General features: G+C 38.0%; 1 protein-coding gene across 2 annotated transcripts in view; it reads left to right on the top strand.

Annotated features, from left to right (window-relative positions):
• TXNDC16 (thioredoxin domain containing 16) overlaps positions 1–25,275 on the top strand; it is a 122,416-nt gene that overhangs the window by 56,212 nt on the left and 40,929 nt on the right. For both annotated transcript variants that reach the window (XM_003831711.4, XM_034937557.3), the window contains 5 exons: positions 5,864–6,030; positions 6,418–6,478; positions 8,395–8,518; positions 13,909–14,052; positions 14,587–14,646. In XM_003831711.4, coding sequence (XP_003831759.1) covers positions 5,864–6,030; positions 6,418–6,478; positions 8,395–8,518; positions 13,909–14,052; positions 14,587–14,646 — 556 coding nt within the window. The remainder of the gene's footprint in view (positions 1–5,863; positions 6,031–6,417; positions 6,479–8,394; positions 8,519–13,908; positions 14,053–14,586; positions 14,647–25,275) is intronic.

The raw sequence follows: 25,275 nt of genomic DNA, 5'->3' as shown, positions 1-25,275 counted from the left end.
TGGGTGGATCGCTTGAGGTCAGGAGTTTGAGACCAGCCTGAGCAAAATACGAAGACCCCCATCTCTACAAAAACATAAAAAATTATCTGGGTATGATGGTATGCACCTGTAGTCCCAGCTACTTGGGAGGCTGAGGTGGTGGGAGGATCACCTGAGCCTGGGGAAGTCAAGGCTGTGGTGAGCTGTAATCATGCCACTGTACTCCAGCCGGGCAACAGAGTGAGACTCTGTCTCAAAAAAAAAAAATCATAAAATCATAAAAAAATCATAATTAGGAAACCCACAAGATTTTAAAAGAATTATACCAACTTGTATGGTAAGAGACAGAAATAGCACAAAATGATATATGTACTTTATACCTCCAAATTTTGAGGGGCAGGAAAAGGCTAAGAAATCTACTCAGCTGCAATCACAGGCTTTAAAAAAAAAAAAAAAAAAGACGAGTGGGAGGGCAGACCTAGGCCCAGACTTTGTAACCAAGAGTCTCAAGTTCAGGGAACAGGACTGAGCCCTAGTCAAGGAACTGGCAATATATGCCTGAATGGACCTCAGACTTGCTGTAGACCAGTGACTATCGTGTGCCTCCATTTTTCCCCGCTTCAACTAGGAGTGTATATAGTGGTTATACTATGCCTGTCCCATCATTGTCTGTTGCGTATGTATTGGGGAAAATGATCTGTCTCTTTTTTTTTTTTTTTGAGATGGAGTCTCGTGCTGTCACCCAGGCTGGAGTGCAGCGGAGCGATCTCGGCTCACTGCAAGCTCCACCTCCCAGGTTCAAGCCATTCTCCTGCCTCAGCCTCCCGAGTAGCTGGAACTACAGGTGCCCACCACCACACCCGGCTAATTTTTTTGCATTTTTAGTAGAGATGGGGTTTCACCATGTTAGCCAGGATGGTCTCGATCTCCTGACCTCGTGATCCGCCTGCCTCAGCCTCCCAAAGTGCTGGGATTACAGGCGTGAGCCACCATGGTGGCCGATCTGTCTCTTTAGTTCACAGGTCTTCAGATTGAGAGGAATAGTTTTCAAGGAGCTGTATGCAAAGGACTTACCTGCACCTGGAACTAAATGTAGATGATGTATTAAACTTTGTGCAGGACTCAATCAAAGCTTGATGGGATAAGGCTTTAGGAGTCTTGGAGAGAGGTGTGTATTTTACACATGGAAGTGATATGAGTTGTTTTAGCCAGGGGGCAGACTACCGCTGCAGTAATCCCTCCCACATGCAAAAGAGGTTCACTCCTTTCTCCAAGACTCACAAAGTCCAACAGTACCTCCCATCCCATAAGCTCCCCTTATCATGTCACCCTATCACTGTACCTGTGGGATGGTGGAGTCTGACTTCTCTACCTGAATCTGGTTGGGCTTTTGTAACTGTCTTGACCGACAGAATGAGGCTAAGGTGATGATATATGACTTCATATATCATTAATGGCTATGTTTCACAAAATGTCATGTGCCTCTGCCTTGCTCTCTTTATTTGCTCATTCTTGAAAACCCCCACCTTGTTGTTAGACTAAGCAGCCTGAGGAGAAGCCCATAAAAAGGAGAATCAAGGCCCTTAGACCACAACCCTGGCTGAGCTCCTAATAGTCAGCAACAGCTTATTAGCCATGTGTATGAGCCATCTGTAAAGTAGAATCTTCAGCCTCCAGTTGAAATAGCCTACTAATGCCACATGAAGCAGAGATGAGCTTACACATATTTGAGCAAAAGAAATGATTCTTATCATTTTAAGGTACCAGGTTTTAGGGTACTTTGCTACACAGTGATAGTTGCTCAAAGCACACCCCTCAAGTGATCTCATTTGTTTCTGTGGCATTAACTACACAGATTCTCAAATCTGAATTTTCAGGTCACATGTTTATTTGGAGCTCCCACCCATATGTCTAACTGTTAATTAGATGTATCCCTCCTTAAGCACAACACATGTGACATTAAGGTATTGTCCTTCACCACCACTGGTTCTTTTTCTATTATTTTGGTTATCTTACTGTCCATTCATTGATGGCAGACATCTGGGAAAACATTCTTAATTCCTACATCTTCCTGCATGTAATTTTACATCTGAAATCTCATTTGAAAGCTGACAGAGTGATATTTTTAAAATATATATGTGATCATGAGTTCATGCAATTCATAAATGGCTTCACTTTACTTACACAATAAAGCCCCATTTTCTTGGCAGGATATTCATGGCTTTCAATGATCTGGCCCCTTGCCAGATTTCTAGCCTTACTGACTATTCCTCCTTTTTGCTTTAGAATACCGAATTACTAATTACTAATAGTTCTCCTAATACACAAGGAAAAAAAAAACAGGCATTTTTACTCCTTCAGGGTATTTCACTCATCTAGGTTTTTGGCAGAAATTAGTTGTTTGTGGTTGTAAGACCCAGGTTTCTGTTTTCTTGCTGGCTGTTGGACAGGGGTTGTTCTCATTTCCTACAGGCTGCTCTCAAGCCCTTGCCACATGGCCCTCTCACAACATTGCAGCTTGCTCCTTCAAAGCCAGTGGGAGAATCTTACTTGAGTGTGTTACAACAGACTCCTATGTAATGTCACGTAACCAAAGGAATGGCTACCCACGGGTCCTACTGACACTCAGGGGAGGGGATTATACAAGATTTGTTCACTAGGGGGTAGGAATCTTGGGGGCTGTATTAAGAGTACTTAATAACTCAAGTTATTGAGTAATATATATATATATATATATATATATATATATATATATATCTTTCCTAAAAATTGCCGAAGAGAATCCTATACTTACCTATGGTAGACAGACTTCTAAGATAGCTCCCAAGGTTCCTATCCCCTGGTGATAGGAATCAGTTTGGGAGGCCAAGGTGGGTGGATTGGCTGAGTCCAGGAGTTCGAGACCAGCCTGGGCAACATGGCGAGACCCCATCTCTACAAAATATATAAAAATTAGCTGGGTGTGGTGATGCATGCCTGTAGTCCCAGCTATTTGGTGGAGGTTGAAGTGGGAGGATTGCTTGAGGCTGGGAGACAGAGGTTACAGTGAGCTGAGATCCTGACACTGCACTCCAGCCTGGGTGAGAGAGCAAAACTCTATCTTGAAAAAAAAAAAAAAAAGAAGTTTAATTATTAGAAAGTTTGGGAGAATGCATCTTCCTTTGTATCTGCTTTTATCCACTCTATTGGTTATTCAGTGGGCTCTTTCAATCTGACAACTCATGTCCTTCAGTTGTGGGAAAATTTTGTGTTTATTTCAGTGATGATTTCTTCTATATTCTCCCTTCTCTTTTTCTGTGACTTGCATTATTTAGATGTTAGACCTCTTGAACTAGTCCTTCAATTTTATTACCTTTTTTCTCTATCTTCCATCTATTTCTGTTGTGCTTTCTGGGAGATTTATTTAACTTTATTTTTCAATTCTTTATGGATCCAGTGTCTTCCCATCTCCTTGAGGTTGTCTATGGTGGTTTCTGAACCTTTCTTCTTCCCATATAGTCTATATTTTCTCTATGTTATTTATTTTTCTATGTGTTCTAGTCTCTGTCTTTCATGTTAGAGGCTTTCCTCAGGTGTTTGTTAATCCTTGGATATCTATTCACAATTTAGAATTTGAAACTAGAAGCTGATTGGAAATTCTAACATTGGTGGGACTTGGTGACTTTTAAATATGTGTGTGTGTGTATATATATATATATAGAACAGTGACATGTGTTCACATTTTATTTCTTCTCTAATCTTCTTTTTAAAATTTTATTTAATTTTTTCTTTAAAAAAAAATAGAGACAGGGTCACACTTTGTAGCCCAGGCTGGTCTTGAACTCCTGACCTCAAGTGGTCTTCTGTCTTGGCCTCCCAAAGTGCTGGGATTATAGGCGTGAGCCATCGTGCCTGACCTTTTCATTAATCTTCTTAGTTTCTTACTATTACAATGGAATGATGAGAAAACAAAACAAAAACATCAGTCTTTGCAAGTCTCTGACAAAAAGCAGAGACTTCAAGGCAGTTGGGGTTGGGGGAGACTTGAGAGATGTGGCCAAAATAGTACTGACTCTCTTTGGCTGACTGGGCCGAGGAGGGTTGGGAAGGGGGAATGGTGAGAAGGTGGCACCATTGTAAGCTGCCCTTGACATTTCTGCCCCCTGACTGGTAAGTGTCTGATCTGCACAGACCATCCCATGGGATTTCTTAGTGCCTTCTGGCCACCTGGCCACATGACACCCCACCTCCCTGCCTAGTTCAAATGTCCTGGGAACGCCAAGCAGTGCTCAGATGGACCCTGAAGCCAGCTGTGCTGGGTGGCAGCAAAAGAGGAGTGTGGAGGAGGGGCAGAGGCAGGCAACACTGTTCCAGATTCTCACACATTCTCTGTGTGAGAATTCAAGGAGTGTGGTTGAGTCTTGTCTGGGAGACATCTATGGTGGAAGATAGAGAAGGTGTGGGTAGCAGTGGCAGAAGTCTGTGTCTCTTAGGCAGTAAGCAGACTGAAGAGGTGAGCAGGGCCGAGCCTAGAGCTCTATAAAGTAACTGGGCCTGGCCTGCTTTTTGGCGAATCCCAATGTCAGTATCTTTAGGCTTTTGGGGTTAGTCCCCCAAAAAGGATACAAACTCCAATTGAGGACAAAGGCCTAGCTGCTGGCATTCTGGGAACTGAGTGGAAAGGGACCTGGGGTGAGGGGAACGTCTCAACATTTGGTTACTTAATCCCCCTGATTTCGGCATGGTGTCCACACTGTCAACTGTTCCTAGATTTCTGCTGGTGTAGGGAAGTGACAGTTGTTTAAACTCATAGAGTTGGGGAGGGGAATCTAGGGATCTAACTGCCTCTCAAAAGCTTTGACACATTCCTCCTTATTTTAGAGCCTTCCTGTCACTTCCCTTCCAACATTTCCTTCCCAGGTCCAGACATGCCTAACACTGACAGTTCCTGAGCAATTTTAGGATTCTGTAGTTAAAACTTAGTTTTCTCTCTAATGGCTTAGGCTCTTGCTTTGTAGGATCTCCTAAGTCAGTTATTATTCTGACTTCTAAAATTGTGCTACCTTTTCTCTTCCCTTCTTCACATCCATGTGTTTATCTCTTTTAAAAATCCCGCTGCTGTAGTTTTCCTGGGAGTTCTGGAGGGAGTGAAATTAGATGTGTGTATTTAATTTGCTACTTTAACTCAGATATTCCTCATTGTTTTGTAATGTGTCATTATATGTTAAATTCTTAATGAAAAAGTGTATTCCTTAGTTATCTGTTCTATTTCCCTTGAAATATTTTTCTATATCAATTAGTCCCACACTGTTTTATTTATTGTTTTTATTTATAATATGTTTATTCTTTATGATTGTAATTTTTGGTTTAACTTCTTATAAAATCTGTTAGTTTTATAATGCCTAAACTTATAGGGGGCCAGGCACGACGGCTCATGCCTGTAATCCCATCACTTTGGAAGGCCAAGGTGGGAGGATCACTTGAGCCCAGGAGTTCAAGACCAGCCTGGGCAACATAGGGAGACCTCATCTCTACAAAAAATTTAAAAAAAAAAAAAAAAAAAAAAGGCCAGGCATGGTGGTGTGCACCTGTGGTCCCAGCTACTCGGGAGGCTGAGGTGGGAGGATTGTTTGAGCCCAGAAGGCTAAGGCTACAATGAGCTGTGATTGTGCCATTCCACTCCAGCCTGATGAGCGAGCAAGATTCTGTCTCAAAAAACAAACAAACAAAACTATATAGGTGCATTGGGAGCATTAAATTCAGGAAATTAAGAGATCGTTTCTGTTACTGTTGGATTATTTTACACTTTTTTTTACTCATGACTTTATTAATAAGAATTAGGAGAATTTAAATCCAAATGTTGGAATATTGTTATCACACTTTTTTTTTTTTTTTTTCAATGAAGACTGAAGTTGCTGAAGATCCTCAACAAGTTTCAACTGTCCATCTCCAACTGGGCTTACCACTAGTTTTTATTGTTAGCCAACAGGCTACTTATGAAGCTGATAGAAGAACTGCAGAATGGGTTGCTTGGCGTCTTCTGGGAAAAGCAGGAGTTCTACTCTTGTTAAGGTATCTTAAACATCGAATATTTACTATATTTAGCAAAACGCTAATAGTTTCCACGTTTTAAAATATGGTAATTTAATCACTTATAAATAAACTCAAATCTCTAATAGATTCCAATATAGTTAGAACTAGTTGCTGAGCTAAAATGTGTACATTCATTTAAGGTTGATTAAAACTTAGAATTTTAAACCTTGCTAAATGAAGATGGAGATTAAGATGGAGACTAGAAAATCTGGTCTATGTTTATGTGTAAAATTTTTCAGTCACTAAATTGTAATATTTTTTCATAATTTTTAGTATAAGAATGTAGTTCTATTTTCTATTGAAGTCCTGGGTGACTATTATTCTTCAGATTAGCAACATAAAACATTTATTTCCATTTTGAAAAAGGGACTCTTTGGAAGTGAACATTCCTCAAGATGCTAATGTGGTCTTCAAAAGAGCAGAAGAGGTTAGTTGTTTTATGTATTGTTCTACAATATCTGTTTATTTAAAGAAAGCTAATATATGTGGTCTTTAATATATTTTTATTATAGAAAAATCTGTAAATTATAAATTGCTCCTATTCAAAGAAAATTGCTGTTAACGTTTTGATGTTTTTATCATGTGTCAGTCTGGTTTTTATCCTATGTTCACATATGTATATGTATTTTTTTAAATCAAAATCAGAATTATGCTATATATTCTGCTTTTTGTTTAAAATAATATTGGGCCGGGCATGGTGGCTCGTGCCTGTAATCTAGCACTTTGGGAGGCTGAGGCAGGTGGATCGCTTGAGCCCAGGAGTGCAAGACCAGCCTAGGCAACATCGGAAGATCCCATCTCTACAAAAAATTGGCTGGGTGTGGTGGTGCATGCCTATAGTCCCAGTTACTCAGGAGGCTGAGGTGGGAGAATCACTTGAGCCCCAGATGTTTGAGCTGCAGTGAGCCATGATTGTGCCGCTGCACGTCCACCCTGGGTGACAGAGACAGACCCTGTCTCAAAAAAATAAACAAGATAAAACAGAATTCAAACCATAGCAGTGATGAAAGACAGAATAGTGATTACTTTTGGGGGATGTTAATGACAGGAAGAGCAAGAAGATGGCCACTGGTTGTGCTGATGATGTTCTGTATCTTAATCTGTATGGTGGTTATACAAGTGTGTCCACTTTGTAAAAATCCATCAAACTCTATACTTAAAATTTTTGTTCTTTTCTGTGTTAATGTTATACTTTAATTAAAAGGTTTACTACAAAAATTTCTGTGAATATTTGGAACAAATTAAGTTTGATTTTGATTCCTCTACTTTTTAAGTTTATTATATTTCTGTAGAAATTAAAATTGCTTGTTTTGAATATAATGTTAAAAAAATGAAGATATGTGATAGCAAAGAACAAACATACTTAGATCTCATAGCTTTATTCCAATATAGAGTTACAGTCAAGAACACTTTGCTAAAATAATCTAGTGGCCTAAAATTTCATATTTTAAAAGTGTAACAGTTGGGCAATAGTGAAATAAATCTTAAGTAATATTTTTTAATATTAATTAAGTAATATTGATCTCAATAGAATTTGGTATTCTTAAAATAACTGGGAGCACATAGTAATTTAGTGTTGTTTATAGCTAAACAGGAAATTGAACTTATTAGTGGAATTAATTTAGATGAAGTATTGTTTTGAATATTTCTGTGGAATGTCAGAATAATCAATTTTGATTTACTCTATTTGCAGTAAAATTGTATATATTTCCATTTTATAAAGAGGTAGAACTTGGTATTACATGTGAAATGCTTTACAGACTTCAGTATAATGTGGTTGTGACAAGAAGCAAGTGAGGCTTTCAGCACCTTTTTTGCCACCTTTTTCAGTGTACACATTGTCTTTATAGAAGGTATGCTTTGGATGCTTTTCTTTTCACAGTAATTTTGGAGTTAATTTCCTTTTTCGTTTTGCTAAATTTTAGAATTGAAGTTCAAAGGCTTAGTTTTATTTTAGTGTCAAACAAGTAAAACTTGTTTTTTTTTTTGTTTTTTTTTTTCAGAGTCTTGCCTTGTTGCCCAGGCTGGAGTGTGGTGGTGCAATCTTGCCTCACTGCAACCTCTGCCTCCTGGGTTCAGATGATTCTTCTGTTTCAGCCTCCCAAGTAGCTGGGATTACAGGCGTGCGCCACCACGCCAGTCTAATTTTTGTATTTTTAGTAGAGAAAGTTTCACCATGTTGGCCAGGCTGGTCTTGAACTACTGACCTCAGATGATCTGCCTGCCTCGACCTCCCAAAGTGCTGGGATTACAGGTGTGAGCCACCATACCTGGCCCAAGTAAAACATTTTTATGTCAAAATACTTTGCTATATTCATTTTTAAAAAATTAATGTATTTCTAGGGAGTTCCAGTGGAATTTTTGGTATTACATGATGTTGATTTAATAATATCTCATGTGGAAAATAATATGCACATTGAGGAAATACAAGAAGATGAAGACAATGACATGGAAGGTCCAGATATAGGTAATGTGTTATGATTCTCACCCCTTCCCCATCCTGCCCAGCACCCATAAAGTCAGTGAAATTTCCAATGGATTAACTTTCTCCAAGAATGTATTCAGATTCAAGACTCTGTAAAGAAACCTGGCGGAATTTATTTGGAACCACATTTTATCAAGTTGATTTGTTGAAAAGATGTAAGGATGCTATATTTTGTTTAATGTATTAACATTTACTGTTACATATCAGGCTTCAAACTTCCCACATCTGTGCCTTCATCTTCCATATCAGTTCTTTCAGCCATTCTGGACTAGTCCATGTTTAAAAACTCTACTTAGAAACTACAACATGATAATTCATTGTTACTATTTTTATTAGGAAATGGAGTTCTAATAAATATTGTTATATTTGTACTTGTAAATAAATCCAGTTAATGGTATAAGAAGTAAATTTCAGTAACATTTTAACACTTCTTTTAAACAGTTATTTCAGTTTTTAAAAAATGTATTGCTTACATTTATGAAGTATTGTATAGTTTTTAACTCTTTTTCCCACATATTATTTACTTTGATTATTATTCTCTGAGTTAGCTGATACCACTTTCATTTTATACATGAAGAGTCTGCATTTCCTGAGTTCAGTGATCTGCCCAAAGTCCCACAAGTGGCAGGTGGTAGGGACTGGGCTAGAACTTAAGCATCCTGAAATAAAATCTTACTATTAGTGACAGTCAAGAATACTTCGCTAAAATAATCTAGTGGCCTAAATTTTGATATTTTTTAAGTGTAACAGTTGGGCAATAGTGAAATAATTATTTCTGATACATCTTTCATAACATTAATCCTCTTCTGTAATTATTCATTTGCTTTTTTCTCTTCTCTGCTAGTCTGTAAATATTTCTAAATCAAGGATTATGTCTTGTTCATTTTTGTGTAACATATATAGTAAATACTTGAATGTTTTATATAGTACCATTATGAGCTCCAAGAAGGAAGCAATTTACATATCATTTTCATGAGGTCCATGCATTGTGATCAAAATCTATATTATAAATTTAATAAGAGCTTTCACTCTTACCAGTGACCAGTTTCTTGGTTTGAGCAGAGCTCTGGTTCTTTTCCGATATGCAGGGGTTAGAATTGCTTGTGTTCCTCTCTGGAGTTCTCAGTGGGCTTGTCATTACATAAGCAGACCTGTGTTCTGGTCTCTTGTTTCCTGCTTATTCCTGTAATGGTTCCTATATTTGAACCTTCAGAGTTAGAGGACTTGTCCCTAGTCTCAGTTTATTTGATTCCTGTCTTCAGTGGGAGTCGCCTGTTTGAAGATTTCTTTGTGGCCACAGCCTCTATATTGTTTCCTGACTCTGTGGCCTTACTTACCCTCTGATGCTGCCTTCTCTTTCTGGTTTTTATTTCCATTTTTTTAATTGACCAATAATAATTGTACCTATTTGTGGGGTACATAGTGATGTTTCAATACATATAATCTATGGTGATCAGGTCAGGGTATTTAGTGTATCCATCATTTCAAACATTTATCATTTCTTTGTGTTCGAAACATTCAATAACCTCCAGCCTGTTTCTAGTATTTCTTTTGCAGCTTTGCCTTTTTTGTTTATTTTTCATCTTAACTTCCTATTATCAGTAATCCATACTGGCCCAGAATGTTGTATGGTGTTGTGCCTGTATCTAATTCTTCCCCCTCCCTCTGTATCACTCCCGTTTACAAAGGAAAACTAGATAAGGGTTAGGAAAGAATTTATTACCATCTGAGAATGTAAATCAGAGACAGGTGCACCCCAGAGAAAATCAGCAAAATGGAATCAGAATGAAAAAGACTAGATTCCACAGAAGGGCAATCTGAAAAATGAAAAGAAGCGTGTGTTCCAGCCTGGGCAACATGACAAAACCCCATCACTACAAAAAATACAAAAATTAGCCAAGATGGTGGTATGTGCCTGTAATCCCAGCTCCTTGGGAGGCTGAGGTGGGAGGATTACTTGAGCCCAGGAGTTGGAGGTTGCAGTGAGCTGAGATCTTGCCAGTGCACTCCAACCTGGGCAACAGAGTGAGACTCTGTCTCAAAAAAAAAAAAAAAAAAAGCAGCATGTGTGACTGAAAATAGTGTGTATGTTATTAATGAATAGGTTGAAGGTAGAGCTGAGGAGTGACTAAATTTACAAGTGATGGTAGCTTATTAGAATATAAGAAAAGAGGGAAAGGAGGAAAAAGAAACAGAAGACTGACAGGAAAATGAAAATATATGAATAATAAAAAAATACAGTAAATAAGAAAATAGGTCTTTACTAAGTTTGGTATTGAGAATGTAATTTTTTAGTGTCATGGAATTTGGTGCTTAAAAGTACCTTTAAGTTACATAGTGCAACTCTCATGCTTCACAAGAGTTGAACATTGAGGCCCAGAGAGTTATGCGATTGACTAGAGTCGTATAGAAAATGGCTGAGGTTGTAGTGAAATCCAGATCTAGAATTTTAATTTATTGTATGGTCGTGTGTCTCCTAACGATGAGGATAGTTTCTGAGAAATGCATCATTAGGTGATTTCATTGAGCAAACATCATAAAGTTCACTTACACAAACCTACATGGTGTAGCCTATTACACACCTAGGGTGTATGATACATCCTATTGCTCCTAGGCCACAAACCTATACAGCTTGTTACTGTACTGAATACTGTAGGTACCTATAACACAATGGTAGATATTTATGTATCTAAATGTGTAAACACAGAAGAGGTACAATAAAAACATGGTATAAAAGATAAAAAATGGTACACTTGTATAGGGTACATACCATGTATGGAGCTTGCAGGACCGGAAGTTGCTCTGGGTGAGTCAGTGAGTGAGTGTAAAGGCCTAGAACATTACATTATTGTAGATTTATAAATACTGTACACTTAGGCTGTACTAAATTTATAAATTTTTTTTCAATAATTTGTCTTAGCTTACTGTAACTTTTTCACTTTATACATTTTTACAATTTTTAAAAACATTTTGACTGTTTTGTGATAACATTAAACTTAAAGCACAAACACATCATACAGCTGTACAAAAATATTTTCTTTTTTATATCCTTATTCTATAAGCTTTTTTCCATTTAAAACTTTTATGTTTTACGTTTTAAACTTTTCTCTAAAAACGAAAACACAAACACACACATTAGCCTAGGCTTGTACAGGGTCAAGATCATCCATATTACTCTCTTCCACTTCCACATCTTGTCCCTTTGGAAGGTCTTCAGGGACAGTAACAAGCATGGAGCTGTCATTTCCTATGATAATAGTGCCTTCTTTTAGAACACCTCCTGAAGACCTACCTGAGGCTGTTTTACAGTGAACTTTTTATTTTATAAGTGAAAGGAGTACACTCTAATGATAAGAGTATAGTAAATATATAAACCAATAATCTAGTCCTTTATTATCATTATCAAGTATTATTTACTGTACATAATTATATGTTCTGTACTTTTTTCTTTTTTTTGGAGACAGTTTCACTTTTGTCGCCCAGGCTGGAGTGCAGCGGTACAATCTCGGCTCACTGCAACCTCCTCCTCCTGGGTTCAAGTGATTCTTCTGCCTCAGCCTCCCAAGTAGCTGGGATTACAAGCATGCGCCACCATGCCCGGCTAATTTTTTGTATTTTTAGTAGAGACAGGGTTTCACCATATTGGCCAGGCTGGCCTCGAACTCCTGACCTCAAGTGATCCGTCCACCTCGGCCCCCCAAAGTGCTGGGATTACACGTGTGAGCCACTGTGCCTGGCCTTATGTGCTATATGACTCACAGTAGGTTTGTTTACACCAGCATCACCACAAACATGTGAGTAATGTGTTGTGCTACGATGTTACAATGGCCACTACATCACCAGATGATAGGAATTTCTCAGCTCTATTATAATCTTAAGGGACTACAGTTGTATATGTTGTCCATTGTTGACTGAAATATCATTATGTGGTACGTGACTGTATTAGAAATTATGTATAAAACAATACTTTAGTTCTATGAATGTATTGTCTTCTCTCTCCCTTCTTTCTTTTTAATGTGTTGTTACAGAGAATTATGAACATACGGAGATAGAATAATAGAACAAATTCTTGTTATCCATTACTTGGCCCCAGCCATTATCAAACCATGGCTCATCCTGCTCCAATCACCCTCCACCTCTTATTGTTTTGTAGCAAATCCAAAACATGTAATTTCATCTATAAGTATTTCCCTGGGTTTCAGAAATATAAGGATTTTCCTTTTTAACATTAACATAATTAATATTATTATTACATCTAAAAAATTAACAATTCTTAATACCATCGTATATCCAGTCAGTGTTTGAACTTCTGATTGCACCATGCTCTTACATGCCACTGTGCCTTTGCTCATGCCGTTCTCTTTGCTCTTTATGCCACCACTGCCTTTCTTCTCTGCCTACCTGAGTTTTCTTTTCCTTTTCATGTTCATGTTTTCATGTTCATAAAGAAGCTTTATCCTTTAATCAAGTTATATGCTCCATCTGTGTTACCGTACAATCTCTACAAACTTCCAACAGAATATTTATGAATCCAAATGTAGTTTTGAAGATACATGGATGGATGGATGGATGGATGGATGGATGAATCTATCAGTCTGTTGATTGGTCTATCTAAAGGAAGGGTTTCACATATTCAGAATCCACTCATAACTTGAGGCTTTTTGGATAAAATCCAGACTTCTTGGCTCATGTGACCTCTTATGATCTAGCCACTGCCTAGTTTAGAGTTTTCTCATGCTGTTTATTCCTTCAGCCCCATCTTGTCTTAGTCAAATTTGCCTTCCCTCAGCCTTGTATGTGCTCAACTCTTTTATGTCTCAGAGCTTTCGTATATGTTATTCTCTTTGTCTAAAACATTCTTTTCTTGATTCTCTACCTGGCAGACTTTGGGCTTCCCAATCTAAATAGCCCTGTTATAATCTCTCAGTGTATCCTTTACCTTTCTTCATAAATTGATCATAATTTATAATTATATATTTATTCAGTGATCAGTTTATCTGACTTTTCCATAGATAGAAGTTCCATGTGGTCAGGACTATGTCTGTTTTGTTTACCAGTTTTCCTAGTGCCTGTCATAATGCTTGGCATATAGTAGAGGCAAAATAAACAAAATGGCACTATTAATATTCTTTGTAGAACAAATTTTAATTTTGAAATTGACTAAAACTTCCCAACTTCTAGGTCAGGAAGCATCTCAGAGTCAGTTAAGCAACTGGAAAGTTTTCTAAATATCATGCATCCTAACTATTAAGATAGGATGAATTCAAAAGTTTGTATAAAGTACTGAATTCTTATATGCTTCCTATGAGAAGAGCTTAAATAGTTTTCATTATACATCAATATTTAAATTAATTTCTTTTCCAACATTTTAGATGTTCAGGATGATGAAGTGGCAGAAACTGTTTTCAGAGATAGGAAGAGAAAATTACCTTTGGAACTTACAGTGGAACTAACAGAAGAAACATTTAATGCAACAGTGATGGCTTCTGACAGCATAGTACTCTTCTATGCTGGTTGTGAGTATGAGCCTTTAGAGGAGACTGTTACATATTAGGACATTTAAAAACCCAGATTTAATTTTTGGCATTCCATGTATTGCATGTTGTAAAATGAAATTGCTTTCGTATGTCTCAAGTAGACTGTGTGCATTGAAGCATTTACTTCTGATTCTGGGATTGTGCAATTGATTTATATCTGATTTACAAATTAAAGGTGAATGATTAAACTAGATGTTCATTAATTTTGAAAAATTGTGACTCACGCTAATGATTTTTAACATATTAACAGTTATTATAGATTTATAGTAAGTATATTGCTTTTATCTTCAAATCATAGCCATTTAGCTATATTCCTTGCAGTACAAGTGCGGAAAATCAGTTGCATTTGAAACTCTCTTAAGTGGTTGGACTGTGTTGAGAAATGTATAGTAGAATATTTCTGATTAACAATAATTTTGGGAAACCTCATAAATCTGTATATTTGTTACATATCAGTGTGGATGCTTTGGAGATACACATGTAATATCTGTTGAATTTTTAATTTTCATATAGGGCAAGCAGTATCCATGGCATTTTTGCAATCCTATATTGATGTGGCAGTTAAACTGAAAGGTAGTGTACTGTGCTATGCATGCTTATTATTCTGATTCTAAGCTGTAGCTATTTGTAAAACTATGTCATGCAAAAAATATAGAAAACCACATAAAATTTCAGTTACTATGTTTGTGTCTCCAGGGTTAAGTTAATGAACCAAGAGTTTCAAGAGTGCTTAGGAGCATTCACTTTGATTTGTCTTCATAGAACTGTCTTTAGTAGAAAGTAGAAAGCCTATGTATTAAGTACTTGTGACTACAGTTAATACAACAACCTTTTTGGTTTAAGTCAGTCATTCAGCAAGCATTTATGAGTGCCTACTCTGTCCAGTTACTCCAGTTAAATACTGGAAATAAAAATTTGGCAGATTCAAGACCCAGTCTCATGGTCTAATGAGAGATCAAAAATCCCTGTGTCCTTGAAACTATATAGTTTACTCCTCATGGATGGAATGCTTTTTAATATCCAGGATCTTTTTATGTTAACCATCCTGTGAAACCTCATTTAATAGTGGGCAAATAAAGATCCAAGGAATGGACTTTAACTGAAAATATCTGTGCTACCATCTCAGCAAAGACATAGGGGAAAATGAGGGAGGCCTGTTAGTAAGAGAGGTAATAATGGATTAGGTGTGCTTGATGTAAGTTCCTTATGGTTAGGTAGTGTGCCTTATATCAGCTTACTGGGCTTGGCATATTGCCTTACATTGCAGAATATCTGGTTTTCAATAATTGTTGGATAAATGAATAATAGAGTTTCATAAATTTTGTTTCATTTAATGGAAACTATGTACTGATGTACAACTTATTTATACATTGAAGCTTTTGAAAACTCAAGAAATTGATTCTAGACGCTCAACCCTAAGTGTACCATTCCTTTTTTTAAATTGTTTTTTATTTCCATAGGTTATTGGGGAACAGGTGGTGTTTGGTTACATGAGTAAGTTCTTTGGTGGTGATTTGTGAGATATTGGTGCACTCATCACCTGAGCAGCATATACTGTGCTGCACCCAATTTGTGGCCTTTTATTCCTTACCCTATTCCCACCCTTTCCCCTTGAGTCCCCACAGTCCATTTTGTCTTTCTTATGCCCTTGCATCCTCATAGCTTAGCTCCCAAATATGAGTGAGAACATGTGATGGTTGGTTTTTCATTCCTGAGTTAGAATAATAGTCTTCAGTCTCATCCTGGTCACTGCAAATGCCATTAATTCATTCCTTTTTATGGCTGAGTAGTATTCCATTATATATATATATATATATACACACACCACAGTGTCTTTGTCCACTCGTTGATTGATGAGCATTTGGGTTGGTTCCATGTTTTTGCAATTGCAAATTGTGCTGCTATAAACGTGTGCAAGTATCTTTTTCATATAGTGACTTATTTTCCTTTGGGTAACCAGTAGTGGGATTGCTGGATCAAGTTCCTTTTAGTTCTTTCAGGAATCTCCACACTGTTTTCCACAGTGGTTGTACTAGTTTACATTCCCACCAGCAGAGTAGAAGAGTTCCCTGTTCACCACATCCACGCCAACATCTATTATTTTTTTATTTTTTTGATTATGGCCATTCTTGCAGGAGTAAGGTGGTATCTCATTGTGTTTTTGAATTGCATTTCCCTGATCATTGGTGTTGTTGAGCATTTTTTCATGTTTATTAGCCATTTGTATATCTTCTTTTGTAATTGTCTCTATTCATGTCCTTAGCCCACTTTTTGATGGGATTGTTTGTTTTTTTCTTGCTAATTTGTTTGAGTTCATTGTAGATTCTGGATATTAGTTTTTTGCCAGACGTATAGATTGTGAAGATTTTCTCCATTCTGTGAGTTGTCTGTTTACTCTGCCGGACTGTTCCTTTTGCTGTGCAAAAGCTCTTTAGTTTCATTAAGTCTCAGCTATTTATCTTTGTTTTTATTGCGTTTGCTTTTGGGTCCTTGGTCATGAAATTCTTGCCTAAGCCAATGTCTAGAAGCGTTTTTCCAATGCTGTCTTCTTTTTATTATAGAATTTTTATAGTTTCAGGTCTTAGATTTAAGTCTTTGCTCCATCTTGAGTTGATTTTGTATAAGGTGAGAGATGAGGATCCAGTTTCATTCTCCTACATGTGGCTTGCCAATTATCTCAGCACCATTTGTTGAATAGGGTGTCTTTCCCCACTTTATATTTTTGTTTGCTTTGTTGAAGATCAGTTGGCTGTAAGTATTAGGGTTTATTTCTGAGTTTTCTATTCTGTTCCATTGGTCTATGTGCCAATTTTTATGCCAGTACCACACTGTTTTGGTGACTCTGGCCTTATAGTTTCAAACAGGTAATGTGATGCCTCCAGATGTGTTCTTTTTGCTCAGTCTTACTTTGGGTATGTGGGCTCTTTTTTGGATCCATGTGAATTTTAGGATTGTTTTTTCTAGTTCTGTGAAGAATGATGGTGGTATTTTGATGGGAATTGTGTTGAATTTGTAGATTGCTTTTGGCAGTATGGTCATTTTCACAATACTGATTCTACCCATCCATGAACATGAGATGTGTTTCCATTTGTTTGTGTCATCCACGATTTCTTTCAGCAGTGTTTTGTAGTTTTCCCTGTAGAGGTCTTTCACCTCCTTGGTTAGGTATATTCCTAAGTATTTTTATTTTATTTTATTTTTTGCAGCTATTGTAAAAGGGGTTGAATTCTAGACTTGATTCTCAGCTTGGTTGCTGTTGGTGTATAGAAGAGCTATTGATTTGTGTACATTGATTCTGTATCTGGGTACTTTGCTGAATTCTTTTATCCCTTCTAGGAACTTTCTGGATGAGTCTTTAGGGTTTTCTAGATAAACAATCATATCATCAGCAAACAGCAACAGTTTGACTTCCTCTTTACCAGTTTGGATGCCTTTATTTCTTTCTCTTGTCTCATTGCTCTGGCTAGGACTTTCAGTACTGTGTTGAAGAGGAATGGTGAGAGTGGGCATCCTTGTCTTGTTCCAGTTCTCAGAAGGAATACTTTCAACTTTTCCCCATGCAGTATTATGTTGGCTGTGGGTTTGTCATAGATGGCTTTTATTACATTGAGGTATGTTTCTTGTATGCCAGTTTTGCTGAGAGTTTTAATCATAAAGGAATGCTGGATTTTATCGAATGCTTTTTCTGCATCTATTGAGATGATCATGTGATTTTTGTTTTTGATTCCGTGTATGTGGTGTATCGCATTTATTGACTTGTGTATTTTAATCATCCCTGCATCCCTGGTATGAAACCCACTTGATCATGGTGGACTATCTTTTTGATATGTTGTTGGATTCAGTTAGCTAGTGTTTTGTTGAGGATTATAGCATCTATGTTCATCAGGGATATTGGTCTGTAGTTTTCTTTTTTGGTTATGTCTTTTCCTGGTTTTGGTATTAGGGTGATACTGGTGTCATAGAATGATTTAGCGAGGGTTCCCTTTTTCTCTATCTTGTGGAATAGTGTCAATAGGATTGGTACCAATTCTTCTTTGAATGTCTGGTAGGATTCTGCTGTGAATCTGCCTGGTCCTGGACTTTTTTTTTGTTGGTAATTTTATTACCGTTTCAATCTCACTGGTTGTTATTGCACTGTTCAGAGTAGCTAATTCTTCCTAATTTAAGCTAAGAAGGTTGTATCTTTCCAGGAATTTATCCATCTCCTCTAGGTTTTCCAGTTTATGTGCACAAAGGTGTTCTGAATGATCTTTTGTATTTCTGTGGTGTCAGTGTGATATCTCCCATTTCGTTTTTAATAGAGCTTATTTGGATTTCCTCTTTTCTTTTCTTGGTTAATCTTGCTAATGATCTATCAGTTTTATTTTTCTTTGCAAAGAACCAGCTTTTTGTTTCATTTATCTTTTGTATTTTTTGTTGTTTCAATTTCATTTAGTTCTGCCCTGATCTTGGTTACTTCCTTTCTTCTGCTGGGTTCGGATTTGGTTTGTTCTTGTTTCTCTAGTTCCTAGAGGTGTGACCTTAGATTGTCTGTTTGTGCTCTTTCAGACTTTGATGTAAGCAGTTAGCGCTATGAACTTTCCTCTTAGCACTGCCTTTGCTATATCCCAGAGGTTTTGATAGGTTGTGTCACTATTGTCATTCAGTTTGGAGAATTTTTAAATTTCCATCATGATTTCATTTTTGACCCAACGATCATTCAGGAGCAAGTTATTTAATTTCCATGTATTTGCATGGTTTTGAAGGTTCCTTTTGAAGTTGATTTCCAGTTTTATTCCACTGTGGTCTGAGAGAGTACTTGATATAATTTCAATTTTCTTGAATTTATTGAGGCTCATTTTGTGGCCTCTATCATATGGTCTATCTTGGAGAAAGTTCCATGCGCTGTTGAATAGAATGTATATTCTGTGGTTGTTGGGTAGAATGTTCTGTAAATACCTGTTAAGTCCATTTGTACCAGGGTATAGTTTAAAGCCATTGTTTCTTTGTTGACCTTCTGTCTTGATGACCTGTCTAGTGCTGTCAGTGGAGTATTGAAGTCTCCCACTATTATGATGTTGCTGTCTATCTCATTTCATAGGTCTATTAGTAATTATTTTATAAATTTAGGCGCTCCAATGTTAGGTGCATATATATTTAGGATTGTGATATTTTCCTGTTGGACAAGGCCTTTTATCATTATATAATGATGCCCTTTGTCTTTTTTATAACTGCTGTTGCTTTAAAGTTTGTTTTGTCTGATACAAGAATAGCTACCCCTGCTCGCTTTTGGTGTCCATTTGCATGGAATGTCTTTTTCCACCCCTTTACCTTAAGTTTATGTGAGTCTTTATGTGTTAGGTGTGTCTCTTGAAGGTAGCAGATAGTTGGTTGGTGAATTCTTATCCATTTTGCAATTCTGTGTCTTAAGTGGAGCATTTAGGCCATTTACATTCAATGTTAGTATTGAGATGTGAGATACCATTCCATTCATCATGCTATTTGTTGCCTGTATACCATTTAAAAAAAATTGTATCTGTTTTGTAGGTCCTGTGAGATTTATGCTTTAAAGAGGTTCTTTTTTGATGTGTTTCCAGGATTTGTTTCAAGATCTAGAGCTCCTTTTAGCAGTTCTTGTAGCGCTGGCTTTGTAGTGGCGAATTCTGTCAGCATTTGTTTGTCTGAAAAATACTGTATCTTTCCTCCACTTAGGAAGCTTAGTTTTGCTGGGTACAGAATTCTTGGCTGATAATTGTTTTGTTTGAAGAGGCTGAAGATAGGGCCCCAATCCTTTCTAGCTTGTAGAGTTTCTGCTGAGAAATCTGCTGTTAGTCTGATAGGTTTTCCTTTATATGTTACCTGGTGTTTTTGCCTCACTGCTCTTAAGATTCTTTCCTTTGTCTTAACTTTAGGTAACCTGATGACAATGTGCCTAGGCATTGATCTTCTTGTGATTAATTTCCCAGGTTTCTTTGGGCTTCTTGTACTTGGATGCCTAGTTCTCTAGCAAGGCTGGGGAAGTTTTCCTTGGTTATTCCCCCAAATATATTTTCCAAATAGATTTCTCTTCTTAAGAACACTGATTATTCAGGTTTGGTTGTTTAACATAATCACAAATTCTTGGAGGCTTTGTTCATATTTTCTTATTTTTTTCTTTGTCTTTGTTGCATTGGGTTAATTCAAAAACCTTGTCTTCAAGCTCTGAAATTCTTTCTTCTGCTTGTTTGATTCTATTGCTGAGACTTTCCAGAGCATTTTGCATTTCTATAAGTGCGTCTATTGTTTCCTGAGGGTTTGATTGATTTTTATTTATGCTATCTATTTCATTGAATATTTCTCCCTTTACTTCTTGCATAATTTTTTTTCAGTTTCCTTACATTGGGCTTTGCCTTTCTCTGGCACCTCCCTGATTAGCTTAATAACTAACCTTCTGAATTCTTTTTCAGGTAGATCAGGGATTTCTTCTTGGTTTGGATCCATTGCTGGAGAGCGAGTGTGATTTTTTTTGGGGGGGTGAGTTAAAGAATCTTGCTTTGTCATATTACCAGAGTTGGTTTTCTGGTTCCTTCTCATTTGGGTAGGCTCTGTCAGAGGGAAGGTCTAGGGCTCAAGGCTGTTGTTCAGTTCCTTTTGTCCCACAGAGTGTTCCCTTGATGTAGTACTCTTTCCCTTTTCCTAGGGATGTGGCTTCCTGAGAGCCGAGCTGTAGTGATTGTTATCCCCCTTCTGGATCTAGCCACCCAGCAAGTCTACCAGGCTCCAGGCTGGTACTTGGGGTTGTCTACACAGAGTCCTGTGGTGTCAACCATCTGTGGGTCTCTCAGCCATGGATACTGGCACCTGTTCTAGCGGAGGTGGCAGAAGGGCTAAATGGACTCTGTGAGGGTCCTTAGCTTTGGTTGATTAATGCACTATTTTTGTGCTGGTTTACCTCCTGCTGGGAGGTGGCACTTTCAAGAGAGCATTGGCTTGAAAGTGCATCAGTATTGGGGGGAACAGGCAGTAGGCAGGACCCTATAACTCCCAAGCGTATATGCCCTTTGTCTTCAGTTACCAGGGTGGGTAGTGAAGGACCATTAGATGGGGGCAGGGCTAGGTGTGTCTGAGCTCAGACTCTACTTGGGCAGGTCTTGCTGCGTCTGCTGTGGGGGATGAGGGTGAGGGTCCCAGGTCAATGGAGTTATGTTCCTAAGAGGATTATGGCTGTCTTTGCTGTGTCATGCAGGTTGTCAGGGAAGTGGAGGAAAGCCGGCAGTCACAGGCCTCACCCAGCTCCCACACAACCCAAAGGGCCAGTCTCACTTCCACTGTGCCCCCACTCAACAGCACCAAGTCTGTTTCCAGGCAGTGGGTGAACAGGGCTGAGAACCTGCCCCAGGCTACCTGCCTCCCAGCTGCAAAAATAAGTAGGGCTTTCTTTCTTCCCCAGCCTGTGGAGTCTGCATGCTGGATTCATGCCCTCCCCCGAGTTCTGGCCAGGAGACTCTTCGATTGGTTCAAATTGTTACAAATTTCAGGGGGAGGTTTCCTTTTCCCTGTGGCCTTCTCTGAGTGCCTCTGGTAGCCCTCCTCAAGGACCCCTTGTGAGGTGAGGCACAAATGGCTTGGTAGGGGACCCAGCTAGTCCACAGGGATTTTCCTGCGCTTCCTTTACCCGTGTATTTCGCTTTCGCTCAGCTCTCTAAATTGACTAAGCTCCAGATAAGGTCAGAATCTTCTCCCGTAATCTAGACCTTTAGGTTCCCCGGTGGGGGGGTGTGTGTTCAGGGGTGGACGATCTGCCTTTCCCACTTCCACAGTTTGAGCACTCACAGTATTTGGGGTGTCTCCCAGGTCCTGCAGTTGCAATCACTTCCTTCAGAGGGTCTGTGGTTTCTTTTGGCTTTCCTAATGTATTGCTGCAGTTTTGGAGCAAAAGTTCATGAGGCGAGCCTCCACACGCTGTTCTGTCTGTCCCCATTCCTTTTATTTCCCAACCACATTTGATCTAACTTTTGATTATTACTGAGTGAGGGGATAATTAAGTCTGTAGACACTATGATCTGTAATTTTTTTTTTTTTTTTTGAGATGGAGTTTCACTCTTGTCGCCCAGGCTGGAGTGCAATGGCATGATCTCAGCTCACTGCAACCTCCGCCTCCTGGGTTCAAGTGATTCTCCTGCCTCAGCCTCCCGAGTAGCTAGGATTACAGGTGTGCACCACCGTGCTTGGCTAGTTTTTGTATTTTTAGTAGAGACAGCGTCCAGGCTGGTCTCAAACTGCTGACCTCAGGTAATCCACCTGCCTCAGCCTCCCAAAGTGCTGGGAATATAGGCATGAGCCACTGCGCCCAGCCTCTAATCATTTTTTTAAAAAGCAGATCCTCTTGCTTGCTTTCACATTTTCCTTTATGCAAGGCAAGTTGCAATCTATGGACAAATTTAAGTTTTCTTCTTTTAGATTCTCTAGCCTTATTGGCAAATAATTAGAAGAAAAGCAAAGGAGGAGAAAATATAAATCATAATGAAGTAGTGATTGGATAATGTTCCTCAAGAATATGATTAATTATCCCTCTCTCCACCCCATTTAATTAGACACCAGATGAAAATGGAAAAATATTTCCTTGCATTCTTTTCTATTAATGACCAAATGAAGAGACTACCTGCCCCCTCAATGCAAGGGCTCAGAGTTGTGTATGTTTGTAGAATAAAAAAGTAGTTAAGCAACCCAGGACTTGTTTTCCTTTTCATTCACTATGTTCTTTATGAATAACAATTTTTTTTGGTAATCAGATATCAGATAAATGGACTATTTTGGAAGTTCAGGGAACTTAATGTAGAAATGCATTGCATAGGTAATTACAATGTTTTGTGTCTATGTTGAAGCCTATACTATAACTTTATAAGTTAGGAAAATATTATAATACCTTGGGCATTTAGTCCTATCATCTGTCTTTCTGACAGGTCTGACTTTGTGGGAAAAAGCCATTTGTTATCTCTTAGTCGAAGACAATGAAGAATGTTTTTTACTCTGTCACAAGGTGGCAGCAAATGTCAAAATTTTATACTTACATAATACCTGTATCTAAGATAATCTGTTTTTTCTTTTAAATTAGGAACCTATTTGAAATTACTGCATTGATAAAGTATATGGGATGTAATACTGTAGGCACCTTAGAATACTAGACTATTCCAACTGAAACATGAGTAAAAATTGGAACCATTTTACAGGAATTGATAACTTCAGTATAAGTAGTTATATAACTTTTAGTGATATATATCAGTATTACTTTTCTGGTTTTAAAGATAACATCAAAGTTTTCCATTTCAACTGTAGGGAAAAAGGAATAATCACAGTTTTAGCAGTAGTAGACATGCTGAGGATGCTTATTGAAAGGAAAGAACTGCAGCTGGAAGAGCAATATATTCCATACTTGGGTGGCAAAATATGTAATGTGGCACTTTGTATAAACAAGCATCACCAGATGTTTATTGATGAAATCAAAGCAGCAGCGTTGTCTGGGGTATATACCCTGGGGTTCGTTGTCGCGCACCAGGAAAATTTAGAACATGGACACACACAAGTTGTTTAGGAGCAGAGGTTCAATAGAGAGGAGAGAAAGAGAAACAGCTTCCTCTATAGAGGAAGGCGTCTCCAAGTGGAAAGGACTGGCTGGCAGCGAATGTGTCGAGTTTTATAGTCTAGTTTGAGAAGGTGGTGTCTGATTTACATAGGGCTCATAGATTGCTTCAGTCAGGTATGATATTTACATAGTGGCATAGGGAAGTCTGGTCGCCCCACCTTAATCTTCTTATACAAATGGTCTTTCCAGTTGTCTGGGGCCATCTTGTCTGCTCCTTACAGCACACATGGCTGGCAGAGAAGGGAAGACAGAGCGGCCATCTTGGAAACGTCTAGTCCTTAGTTCCTGCTGGTACGTGCACCCTTGCAGCTTGCAGGCTGCTCTTTGTTAGAAAAAGATTTGGGGCTGCTTTTCACTAAAAAGAAAAACCTTACCGAGGACTCCCCATACCCTTGCTATCTGCCTAAGTGATTTCTTCTTCACTCCTATATCAAAATGATTAAAATAAAGGATAAGAGAACTTTGATAGGAAGTCACTTAGCAGGTCTGATTTGGGAAGAAATAAGGGTTTATATTTGTTTATATGCTCATACAAAATTCAAGTATTAATATCCTTTAATGTAAGAATTTAAAATTTGTGAAGAAATATCAGTGTACATTCTACACATTTTTACTGGGTACATACTGTGTAACAGACATTGTGCAAGGCAGTGGGATATAGTGGTGATAAGACAGACTAAGGCCGGGCGCGGTGGCTCACGCCTGTGATCCCAGCACTTTGGAAGGCTAAGGCAGGCAGATCACGAGGTCAGATCAGGACCATCCTAGGGCTAACATGGTGAAACCCCGTCTCTACTAAAGATACAAAAAATTAGCCGGGCATGGTGTCACGTGCCTGTCGTCCCAGCTACTCGGGAGGCTGAGGCAGGAGAATCGCCTGAACTAGGGAGAGGAAGGTTGCAGTGAGCCGAGATCACGCCACTGCACTCCAGCCTGGGCAACAAGAGCAAGACTCCATCTCAAATATACAAAAGCAAAAAAAAAAGACAGACTAAATCTTGCCTATATTATCAGATTGTTAACACTAAATCTAAAGTGATAAGTTATTACATCTATGAGAAGTAATCAAGAATCTTTGAAAATATACAAATTAATTTCAGTATTAAAAACATTTGGTGATAAAATATTAAAATATCACATTCACAATTTTAATCATATGATGAAGTAACATTTAGGCTATATCCTAAATTGATACACAAAGGTTCCTTCTTTGATCTAGTATGATGCTAAATTTTATCTTTTATTAGAATTTATTCTTTCGAGTTGTATGGTGCTTATTTTATTTAGTGTTTGATCTCTTTCCACACAGTGATTTATAATATTTTAGAGAACTTTACACGTTTTATTATAGAGCAAGTAGGAATTTCTGCTTGAGATTCTACTATGTGTTTTCTTAGGCTGAAAAGAAATTATAATGTTTAGACAGGATAGGTATCTGAAGTCCTGGATGAGTTTCACATATGTCATTTATTCACATGCATATTTAAGGTACTGCAGGTGCTGGAAAATCAATGATAAACAGACATAGTCCCTGCTCTCAAGGAGTTGTCTTGGTAGAGACAGACGTTGATCAGATAATGAATAGTATATAATTACATAAG

This window comes from Pan paniscus, chromosome 15 (genome assembly GCF_029289425.2).
Source record: "Pan paniscus chromosome 15, NHGRI_mPanPan1-v2.0_pri, whole genome shotgun sequence".
Lineage (NCBI taxonomy): Eukaryota > Metazoa > Chordata > Mammalia > Primates > Hominidae > Pan > Pan paniscus.
This window is presented reverse-complemented; position numbering and strand designations above follow the sequence as displayed.